Raw genomic sequence first — 12,356 nt, forward strand, 5'->3', positions numbered from 1 at the left:
GCCTTCGTTTGGCAGCCTCTTCCTAGCTAGGCCAGCTCTCTCTCTCTCTCTCTCTCTCTCTCTCTCTCTCTCTCTCTCTCTCTCTCTCTCTCTCTCTCTCTCTCTTTCTCTCTTTGTGTCCGTAATTATTAGGTCCATTATGATGTGATTTGGTGGTGTCTGAAAAAGTGGTGGTTTGAAAGTGTATTGAATGAAAGACTGTCAACATTTGAATGAATGAGAAATATGGCATCTAAAGCTTAGGGTTCGTTTTTTTGCATAGCGAAAAAATTTGTTACGATTAGCTTTTTAGTGTGTTGGAGAGTGCCCCCACGCCCCCCCCCCCCCCCCCCTTCCGTGCTAATTGCTACTGAGCATCATCTCATTGTGATTCTCGATCTGTTGTATGACTAGTGAGAGAGAGAGAGAGAGAGAGAGCTTTGCTTTTTTCCTTTGCTGCCTTTGTCATCTTTATTCTTTGCTTTCACTATTTCTGTGAAAAACAACAGGCCCCACAATCTTGAAAAGGATTAGCATTAAGCTGCTCATTAAAAAAAGCTTTGTCCATGCAATTTTTTCAATTATTAAAAACCATATTGCTTTGGCCTATATGTAGAACGATGCAAATGAACTTTCATATGAATGATTAAGCTTTTTTGTCCTCCACTAATAGCTATTCTTCTTCACCTTCTTCTTGGAATAGTTACGATTGTCACGTAAATAGATGTCTTTCTGCTTCTTCCCCCCTATCTTTACCACATTTCTTCTGCTTGTCCTCAAACGCCAAAAAAAAAAAAAAAAACTAAAAAGAAAAAGAAAAACTGTGTAACTGAGTGATCACAGCCTGTAACAAGGCCAATCTCTCTCTCTCTCTCTCTCTCTCTCTCTCTCTCTCTTTGCCTTCTGTTTGGCCCACATCATGGCTGGAAGTTGACATTCTATACAGTGAGCTATCACATCTGCCAGGCTTCCTTCCACGATGCCATTTTTTTTTTTGCTCTTAGCAAACTATATTTGTTCGAGACATCTTATGCAACATTCCTAGGTTTATATGAAGCTAAAGAGGTCATGTATATATAGCCACCTCCCTGCCTCAGATATGCTAGGTCCCCCATCCTTGATTTTAACTTCTTGCCTGTGCTTTTTCATACCATCTCTCTCTCTCTCTCTCTCTCCCACACACGCGCGCACAGATGACAGAACCTCGTCAAAAGCATGGCAATCATTTCTGTATTTGTTTTATCGTTGCTACTTTTATACGGTACACATATTTTTAATAGCCTTTTTCTCTTTTCTTTTAGACTTTTAGAATATCAGGATATGGGTTTTCTTTCCAAATTAATATGGACATATATATATATATAATAATTAATATTTAGCCTTTTGTTGGAGAGAGAGAAAGAGAGATCGATGACTCAAGAACTGAACATGAACATGAATCTGCGTGATTAACGTGATATAGACTGAGTGGAGGAAACTTTTTGTTATGACTGCTTGTGTTTGTGTTTGTGTCAACTGTCATTTACAACTTACACCCTGCAAGAAGCTCATGACTTAATGAGAAACTCTACGGTGCTCCTCATCCTTGTTACCCACCTTGATGACCCACCAGGAAGTCAGGAACCCATGTCAAAATGACCACAAAACCCCTGCAGCAAAGTTATTGCATTCCTTGCTGACACACGTTAAATAGCATGGAACCGATCTTACGGAACTCCATTTTGTACGGTTGGAGCATATTTCTGTGCAGGAAAAAGAGCTTTTTCTACCGAGATACATCATGCATATAAGAATATAAATTAAATTATTAAATTAATTTTTTAATGTTAGTATTTTTTTTTAGGGATCTTTAATGTATTCTTTTTTGTCAAAATATGTATATAATACCACTATTACGTGTTATTTTTTAATTAAAAAATAATACAAATTAAATTAAAAAATGTGGCCAGCCACCCCATTTTGGCTAATGGGAGTGGCCGAAATCACCTGCAAGAGCCTTGGGGTGGCTTAGCCACCTCCGTTTGGTCTGAGCGTGGGTTCAACCACCTCAATTCGGCCAGTCTGGGGGTGGCCCGGCCAGTCTGGGGGTGGCCGAACCACCCCGAGGGCATAGTGGTGGTTTGATCACCCCCAAGGGCCAATAATAAAAAAAAAATTTAAAAAAAAAAGGGTCAGGGTTTGGCTTGGGGGTGGTCGAACCACCCCTAAAAGCCATGGGGGTGGTTCGGTCATCCTCAATGGCCAAAATAAGGTTAGGATTAGGGTTTGGCTTGAGGGTGGCCGAACCCACCCCTAGGCTAAATGGGGGTGGTTCGGCCACCTCCCAAGGGCCAAAAAGAAAAAAATAATAAAAATAATAAAAATAAAAAATGTTATGATCTTTTGGCCTTGGAGATGGTTCGGTCACCCCCATTTTGCTTCTTGATGGTGGCTAAACCACCCCCAATGGCCATAGGGGTGGTTCGGCCACCTTATATATATATATATATATATCATGTTACAAATAAAAAAGTATTAGCTAGTCACATCTATATCATATTCCTCCCTATAGTTACTTAATTATATATATAACTCAATTTTAAATATTGTTAAATCACTACTTATAACCAAAAGAAAATGATTGATTTAATTATTTTATTAATATTCTATAATATATACATGCTACAAAATCAAATGACGGTACCAATTTAATTAGTTCTAATGCTACATTTGTCGCATCGGATGCATGGCTCATAACCCAGAGATCTCCAGATCAAAACCTGACTTTAATACGTACCATTAGTGACAATTTTGAGAAAATACTATCTACATCTCCACTATATTCTAAAAGAACTAAGCAAAATTCAATTAATTAGAACTTGTATATATAGTTTTAGCTTTTGGTGTGTCACTAATAGATGAATCAAATTGCAACCATTAGAGGTTAATCAATCAATATTGAAGTACTAATGAGTAATATTGGGGTTTCATGAAGAACAAATTGCTATGCATGTGTCTCTAACACTTAGATTAGAAGATTCTCTCTCTCTCTCTCTCTCTCTCTCTCTCTCTAAAGCTAGACCATATGTGCAATTAACTAATCAAACATGTCATCATCGCATAATAACGTTTGTTGACCAATTAGATTTTTTGTTTTGATATACGTACGTGTCGCCTGTGATGACGTGTTTAACGGTGGGAGCGCCTGAGCTAGCTCTTCAAAACGAGAAAAATGCTTCCATGCCCATCACCCTTTTTGGCCTCTTCTAGTCTTTGGGGATCCGACATTTCAACCCCACACCTCCCACCAAACCACCCTAATCATTTCTATTTTAGCCTTTTGTGCGTTTTGTTTTTGTTTATTTTTTCAATTTTTATTATTTTTTGTAATGTGGTAGGTAAATTAATATGGATTTCAATTCGAACTAGTACTGATTAATTAGATTAATTAATCGTATTTTGATTGTGAGCTGTAGTCCAAGGCCATGCCTCAAGTTTTCATCTAAAATGATACGTATAGCTATAGGGAGTTCTAGTTAGTTTAAATGTCCTCCTTTTTTTTTCTTAGAAATAGGAAAAATTACAATTTAACCTTTCAAACTACCAGCCCTCAACGCTTCGACTCTGGCCCTCCAAACTACCAAAACGTTTTAAAATGACTTTTTTTTTTTTTTTGTCGAAATATACCTATATTACTCATGCCACGTGTCTTTTTTTAATTAAAAAATAGTATAAAAAAATTTAGTTTTTAAATTTTTTTAATTGAAAAATGACAAGTGACAAGGGTATTATAGGCATATTTCAACAAAATTGGTCTTTTTGAAACTTTTTGGTAATTTGGGGGCCAAAGTCTAAGCGTTGATAGTTCGTAGGGTTACTTGCAAAATAACTGACAATTTAGAAGGTTAAAACTGTAATTTTTCCTTAAAAATATTTAAACCAAAAGAAAAAAAAAAAAAAAAAAAAAAAAAAAAAAAAAAAAAAAAAAAAAACCTCTAGTCTCTTTTGTGGGTTAATTACCAAATTAATTGTCAAGGAAGGAGGAAGGACAATGATTCTAACGTGTGTCCAAAGCTCTTATATATATGCATTGTTTATTCATTTGTTCCTCGATCCATGACTTGTAGCCTACACACACAGCTACACTCCTTGAGCAGTTGGTCTCTGCTCTTCAATTATTCTGCTGCTAAGGGAATTGAAAGGTACAAATATTAGGCAATTGTAATTTTGATAACACTTCAAGTAATAAAACATACCTAAATTCTATATTATTGGCTTCAAGAAGATGTAAAAATGCATTATATGCGGATATAGATGTATGCATTTATGTCTTATACACATTTAAGAAGGCATTCATACTACGCAAGAGGCAAATTATTGCTGAGATATTTGTCCACTAGAATTTATTAGCGAATTGCACCAATATAATTAACAAAGATTAGTTGTTGTTTCTACTTTCTAGGTTACATTTATTACTTACACTTAACCACTAAAATTTTTTAGGGTTCTTGAATAGGATCATCTCATAATTTCTAGTGAAATAGAGATAAGTTATTTCATGATCATAATTTAATATTGTTGTATCTAATGGTGTTGATGATGCCAAGTAAATTTACACAGCTAGATGCAACAACATTAAATCATAACCATGAAATGACTTCTATCTGTGAACTGTCGAAAAATTATAGTGCCCCGAGCATTTTCCAAATTTTTATTGGAGTACCTAAAGTACTAGCTATCACTTTTAGGTACTTGTTTGCAAGGCTCGCTGGCTACATGCACTAGCATAGATAATTAAAACATATAGTGTGTGCGGGTTGAGCTATTAACAGAACATTGTGGCATGAGATTGTCTGCCCAAACATGCACATTTTTAAGCATTTCTAGCTATCCTAGTAGTGTTTTTGCCTGCTCCATAAAGTGGGCGCAAGGTTGCAGCTTTGCCGTTTTGCAAGCTTACCTAAGAAACAAGATCTTGATGTCCATGCAGCACTATTCCCCCCACCTGCCCAACCAAAAAGGAATATGCATTTAGATTAATCCTTAACACACCATAAAAGAGTATTAACTTATTGCTGCAGTTAGGGGGCCGGTTACGTTTGACTTCCACTGATTATAGGACAGACCACCAACATTGCTGTCTGGCACATTGAGTCATTTGTAGGACAACATTGAGTCATTTGTAGGACAACCCTTTTGCTCTTAAAAGGGGGGAGATATCCTTTTCCTCATCCATGAATCTTTACCGTTGCTTTAAAAAAAAAAAAAAAAAAAAAAAAAAAAAAATCCTAGAATGAAGAACATCCTCTTATTATTAATTTTTTATAGACTGATGTGACATTTCACATGATACTTATCCACGTTAGTCACTAAACAATTAAATTTACTTAATTTTTTCATCCATGCGGCACCACGTGGCACTCATGTGGACGGTTTGAATTTGTAACAGAATTATAGTAAAAGTAGTAGTACTTAGTATCCCATTAAAATTTCAACCTAGCATTGGTAAGATGGGTTAAAATATACTCAGAAGCAGCAATGCTTGCCTTCCAAACAATTAAATTTCTAAAAAGAAGCTTGTATGTTTTGAAAAACAAACAAAAGAATTTCATTTCTTCTTTTGTACAGAATATGATACTGAAAACAGAAAGAACACACACGTTCGAATGTTGGATCACTTCTGTTGAGCTTGCTTCACTATCTTGACCAAATCTTCTTCTTAGTGTCCCTCTCCTTCACCCCTTGAACCTGATCTCTACTAGTCCTCTTGTGAGTCAAGGGCCCTTGAGCAGTAGTGACAAGCTTTGTTGTTCTCATGACCCTTGTTGCAATTTTAGGTGGATCAGATTTCCTACTGAGCTTGCTATCATTTAAAGAAGACGGTAAAAATATATTGTTCTCTGTATCAGCACTTCTCAATTGATCTCTTTTCCTCCTCGTCTCATGGAGAGAATCATTTCCTCTTACAGACCCTTGATTCAATGAGCGGTTTAGTGAATTTGAACTTCTCAGTATACGATGCTCAATCTCATTCATGAAGTCATCTCTTATACAGGTTTTTCCTTCATTAGGAGTGGCCCTAACTGCATCAGTGCAATCATGAGTACACTGCAACTGTTGCTCTTGCACCCTCAACTTGTTTTCAAGCTCCTTAATCTGCCATAACATGTCAAATAGATCATTTTCATATTCCCTTTTTGTCAATAAAATTACAACTTACAATTCCCTCAGATCAAATTAAAATTGAGAAACTAATTAGTAAGCACCATTAGTAGGCAATGGCAATGATGCATGAATATATTACATAGGGTGGTAAACACGGTCCAAGAATATAGATCAGTCGTATAAAACCGGGATCCAAACCCATAATACAATCTTCTCTTGTTTGTGGAATTATGAACATATCATAAGAATTTGGAAAGGAATAATTGATTCATGAATTAGAATAATATATGATCGTTTAAGGCTCTTCAAATAATTGTAACACAATGAAACTTCTTCAAGAAATATTTCATAACAAACTTAATTTAACAAGTAAAATTAGCTCATAGATATATACTTATCACAGAGTTTTTATTCAAAATTAAAAGGAAAAGAAGACCTTTTGGTGTAAGCAAGACTCTGAATTTTGTTCCTGCTCTTTCAGTTTTCTCTCCAGCTCATTCACCTGAAAAAGAAGTAAACAGGCATATAAAACATCGTTAATTTTGACTTCCTATTAGCTCATCAACATATGCACTAAGTGAGTTTTTGACAACCTTATGTTGAAGGATGGTAGTATGAGACTCGGACTCTTGCAATTGCTCTTTGAGCTTGTTTTCAAGTTCCTTAACCTGCTTGAAGTAAAATATTGGTTAGCATTTGCAGCTTTTATTTTAACATAATCACAATTGGTTGACAAAGTAACCCAATTCTGAATATCCAAGAACCCCTATCATTTGGCCACAAATACTGAATATTTAGTGTGTTAGAAATAAAATAAAATATATTGATTTCCAAGAAATATATTGATACATAATAAAATAAAAACAGTACCCTGCCAAATTATTTATGTTCAAAAAACAGAGATTTTAAAATTGGTACACTAACCTTCTGCTGGAAAGATGCAGATTCTGACTGCTCTTGTCCTATAAACTTGATCTCTAACTCTTTGACCTTTAGAAAAATTTAATTTCAAATTAGCAATAAACAAAAAGGAAGCAGAATATATCTACTATACAATTGAAGTGGAAAGGAACCTTTTGCTGGAGATTGCTGCAGATTTCTTCCCTCCCTCTCAATCTCTCAGATAATTGCAAAACTTGTTTCTCAGACTGGCTGTGCATGGCTTTCTTCAACTCAATCTGGCCTTCAAGCTCTTTGATCTTTTCCTGTAAGTTTTTGTAAAACTGATCTTTGCCTTTTGCCTTGCTCTCTAGGTTCTGTAAGTTCTCTTCTAGCTTCCTTAAAGATTCATCTTTGGATTTGGATTCCTGCCTTGCCTTTTCAAGCTTTATGAAAATGAATAAATAAATTAAAAATCAAACTTAATCATTACTGCTATTATAAAAAATAATAAATTAAAAAAAAAAAAAAAGTAGGGAAATGGATATTTAAACTTTAACTGGACAAAAGTAGAGTTCACAAGACCTACCATAGCTTTCACCTTTTGAAGCTCGCTTGTATCAATCTGCTTCTTGGCAGGGCCCAACTCAATCCCTCGAACCCGAGATGCAAAATTTAAAGAACTCAAAGTTTCGCCCGAGTCCTGGTCTGAAGGACTAATTTGTACAAACATCAAAGTTTTGGAGTCCCCCCCTGCAATGCACATATATATAACAACTACATGAAAAAGAAGCAATAAAAGCCTGCAAGATCAAAAGCTCGTAATCAAAGGATAATTTAGCCTTTGTACAATCTGATACTGATAGCATGGACATGACAAGCAAATGTCTTACACTCCTAAAAAACAAACACACACTCCTATATCTCGACTGACTTAAATTTACCTAATGAGTCTTGAAGTAAATGTGTCAATTTGGAGTTTCTGAAACAAAAAAACAAACATTGTTAGAGTCAAATGTGAATTATAATGGAGGAATGACTTAAAGACAACCAATTTGTAATTCATACCTGTATGGGATGTGACTGCTTTTAGTTGCCAAAGCAGAAATGACATCTCCAAGAGCTGAAAGTGATCTATTTATATTTTGTGCTTCCTTCAGGCGCTCCCCTTGCACATCAGTTTTCGCAAGCCTCTCACTGCCTGCCAAATCTACAAGCCATAGCTTGCTTTTGGTGCACTCCCCATTCATCAAGTTCTTTGCTCTTACCATAATACAAAGCATGCTGAAAAGTATGGCCAATCAATAATGAGAGAACATGTAACAATTTAAAGTAAAAATTTCCATGGTCATGCACAATGAGAAAAAGCAACAGAACTTGGTACCAATGAGATCGACTACTATGCTCATTCACATTATTACTTCCAACAGCTCTAGCATTACTTCCAGCCTGCAGTACACTCCAGACTTCCCTAATGCTATCAACTTTGGCTTCTACAATTCCCAGAACATGATGAAATCCTTCAGAAGCTTGCCTTATCTCCAACCTAATACTCAAAATAAAAAATTTAGTAAGACTTCTTCACCGAAAATTTCTCTCTTATTTCAAGCCATTTTAAGTCTAGTATGCTTCCAAAGCTTTGCTAGCTTGGCTGCATGTATGCATTTAAAGAAGGAAACATCAATCTTACTTTTTCGATGTTGGAGATGTAGCCAACAAGTCTCTTATCTGCTCGTTATAAACTTCCAGAACACTAACAGATAGGTCGTATGTAAAAGTTTCGCTCCTTTCCTTAGCAATTTTAAACAAGAGCTCAAGAGTCCTATAGTTTACTCCTCTATTCTGATCGGTACCCTCCATTGTAAATGTCTTTCCTGTTCCTGTTTGCCCATAGGCAAAGATACACACGTTGTAGCCATCTAGCACTGATGTCACCATTGGTGAAGCATCCGCAAACACATCAACTGTTAAAAAACCCAATGCAAAAACTCTTAATACACATTTCACAAATCAAAATATCGCTAGTTTATCAACCAAAAGACAGACATAAATATTTACCTTGATCATCTTTTGGTGTGTAAACTCGGTCAAATTTGAAAGACTTTTTTATGGAGCCAGCAGCCAGAATTCCAAGACATCCATCCTTCGCTGCGTCAAAGTCTACAACTGTTGTACAGTTAGTCAATATCTCTTCTTTACTTAATGGACGGCAGCGGCAGAAAACCCTGATATTCCCTGATATGTGTAAGACATAAATAGTGGGGGTTAAAATCATTAGAAAGATAACATAAAAACAACTTGCTTATTTAGCATAAAAGTGAAACGTGCCTTTAGCCTCCTGAACTTCATTAAAGAGCTTCCTCCTCTTAGCTTGCTCTTCGCTGTACTTCACTTTGAGATCTTCACACTGTGCAACTGCAGAGTGATTTAATGAGTCCATGCAGCCAAAACATTTATCAACTTACAATGTTAATTTCTAACTCAAACGTACCCAAAGCCTGAACTGCAAAAACCATTTTATTCAACTCAGGAATGGAATCAGCACAATCATGAGCTTCATAAGAAAGCTGGGCATGCTCTCTTTTCATCACCTGAAAAACAAACCAGTTGTAGAAATGCTTAATAACAACTTAAAATGAAGTTTGATTAAGCTCCAATAGCATTCTATTACTCACCTTTATTTTTTCATGTAAATTATTGATTGCCGCTGCCCAGTGCTTCTTATCATACTCATACCTGCTGGAGATATTCCTCAAATTTTCAGCTTGTTTCTCTACAGTTTGATCTAACAGAGAAAAAACAAAAGATGAGAAAGGTTATTATTTCCAAATGAGAAGAAAGCCTTGGATAACCTGTATTTGAACTTAAAGAGAGTCCTGGTAGTCATTCTGAGGCAAACCTGACTCAATAACTCTACCCACTAATCTAATGGATCCTTTCCTCATCCTTTTTTTCTTTGCATTTAATGGATAAGTAATTAACACTAGCAAGTGAGTTCTGCCTAGAATGTGTGAAATACTTTAATCTATGATGATCACCAGCACCCATCATGTTACTATTGCATAAGAATCTTGCCACTACTGACTTATTGTGAATAAAATATTGCTAATGACAACATTTATTAGAATGCACAACTTTGAACAAATGTTTTATTCATGTAATGTACATTTACATAATTAATTCATTAAACATAATTGGGTTGTTCATTGACTTTGCTGAAGCATTCTCGTTCTATTATATTCAAAAAATACTAGACATTTGAAGCTCACCTAGAGATAGTGTCTTAAACGTCACATTGTCAAGTTCCATCCTGACCTTTTCCAGTTGTTCATTTGCTGCAGTCAACGACATCCAAGCCTCGTAGCATTCTTTTTTCTTTCGCTGACACTGCATGGTGAGTTCCTCTATCTTCTTCTCATATTTTATGGTGGACTTCGTTTGCATAAGTTTCTTCTGCAAACCCCAAATTCACAGACCATGTAAGCAACAATTAAGAAGCTTCAATGCTTCAACTGTTCACGTAAGTTGTGTATAACCTGAGCTGAAGGAACTTCTATCTCAGCAGCACACTTGTTACATTTAAGATATTCTTGTTTCACCTGAGGAACTGTACTCAAATCATAAAGTAAATTAAACATGCCTTAAAATGTTCATAAATGACAGTCATGTACCACTAAATATTAAAAGCAAACAAAAGAAATGCAAATAAATTTACCTGACACCTTTGGTGCTTTCCTAATACAAATTCCACTAACTACTGGGCTTCCAATGACTCCTTCAAATCGTATTACGATTACTCCATCCTCCTTCATCGAGACCCTCACGTCAACCAGCTGCAATGGCTTATTGGCTCCAACTACAGAGTAAACATCAAAGTCTGATAGGACCTGCCACATTCACGGACAACGAGAACACCCAGAATAAAACTATAGTCAGTTTACTAGTACAATCAAATGTACAGAAGCTTGGACCTTTGCTTAAATTTGCTTGCCTTTTCTTCCTGGATGTATACGTTGAATACCCTCATTCCTTTAGGTCCATTTGTGTTTATGATCTCCACAAAATGAAGGTCAACCAAATAGTTTCCAGGAGGAAGATCATTGAAACGATAACAAAAGTTTCCCAATCGTGCTGATTGATAGATAAATGGGCAATCTCCAGCCTCAGTTATTGGCTCGTTGGTTCGTAAAACATCCCCTCCTTCATAATATGTGTCACCCACAAATTTCGTAATGGAATCTACCTCATTTGGAGCCTCACCTCCAGCATTTACAAACATCACACATTCCTCTGGTTCAAGAAGGAAATATAACAAATTAAATACTAGACTTTTCCAAGTCCCCCCACCCCCAAGAAATGACTTTCCAAACCACTAAGAAAGCTCAAAAGCTTTAGCCTGTGTTTAAGTTCAACGATTCATAAATAGATCGTATATGGTATGCAAATTACGACAATCAACAGGGGTTATCTGACAATTACAACTAAACAAAAGCATTAACAACTTTCTTTCTTTTTTGTAAAGTTTGCACAACTACTAAAAAGAAAAAGAAAAAAAAAAGAAAAAAAAAAAAAAACAAAACAAAACAAAATTTCAATATCAATATAAACCATGGAGTACATTACCGACACTCCAGCTATTTATAAACTGATAATAACTGGTGTAAAGTGGAAGTCCTAGGGTTTCATACATTTGCAGAGCAAATCCGCCAAAATAACATATAGAGCCCTAGTCCTATGTTCGTCTGCTTAGAAAATATAGTAAAAATCTAACACTCATTTGTTCAATTTTCTTTAGTTTCAATAGAAAAGAAAAAATGAAATCCACTGATTCAAATAATTTTATCACATTATTTGCTTCAGGTTTCTTGCTTCTGGCGTCCTATTTAATGAAAAACGAAAGACCCATGATTTAATTTCTTCATAACTCCCCTCATTTTCTCGGTAACCAGACCAAGATTAAATCTTGAAGTTCATAATACTAACCTGTTGAGTTGGATCTGGTATACCCAGAAGGGATTAGTCTTGATCTGGAGTCACAAAGCATCGAATCCACCAAAGACTCGTCGCCCTCATCATTCATGGCAGAATCTTCCGGTTCTTGATTCAAAGGTTCAACTTTTTCCCAGTCAAAGGCCCGGGAGACTGACGAATCTGGACCCAGGGTTTCTGGGTTTTGGTGAAAAGTGTTGAATTGGATCTCTTCCATGGAAATTGGACTTCTCGGTGTTTGGAAACTGGGAAAATCTTGAGTCACGGCGACGGAATAGCTTTTCTTGCAGCAAGAAATGATCAGGGTTTGGAGGAGAGGAAGAAAAGGGTGTGAGAATTTTGGGTTCTTTTTACTTTTTGCTACA

General features: G+C 36.0%; 1 protein-coding gene across 1 annotated transcript; it reads right to left on the reverse strand.

Annotated features, from left to right (window-relative positions):
- Positions 1-5,409: 5,409 nt before the first annotated feature.
- On the reverse strand, positions 5,410-12,356 carry LOC133852749 (kinesin-like protein KIN-14R). Its single transcript, XM_062289496.1, has 19 exons — positions 11,986-12,356; positions 10,994-11,292; positions 10,718-10,889; positions 10,539-10,609; positions 10,272-10,455; positions 9,678-9,787; positions 9,494-9,593; positions 9,331-9,417; positions 9,061-9,237; positions 8,693-8,966; positions 8,387-8,548; positions 8,071-8,286; positions 7,947-7,984; positions 7,592-7,755; positions 7,197-7,448; positions 7,048-7,113; positions 6,717-6,791; positions 6,560-6,625; positions 5,410-6,114 (listed from the first exon to the last, which is right to left on the reverse strand). Exons 1-19 carry the CDS (start codon positions 12,206-12,208, stop codon positions 5,656-5,658), a joined length of 3,195 nt encoding a protein of 1,064 aa, XP_062145480.1. The 5' UTR covers positions 12,209-12,356; the 3' UTR covers positions 5,410-5,655.

Source organism: Alnus glutinosa, chromosome 12 (genome assembly GCF_958979055.1).
Source record: "Alnus glutinosa chromosome 12, dhAlnGlut1.1, whole genome shotgun sequence".
Taxonomy (NCBI): Eukaryota; Viridiplantae; Streptophyta; class Magnoliopsida; order Fagales; family Betulaceae; genus Alnus; species Alnus glutinosa.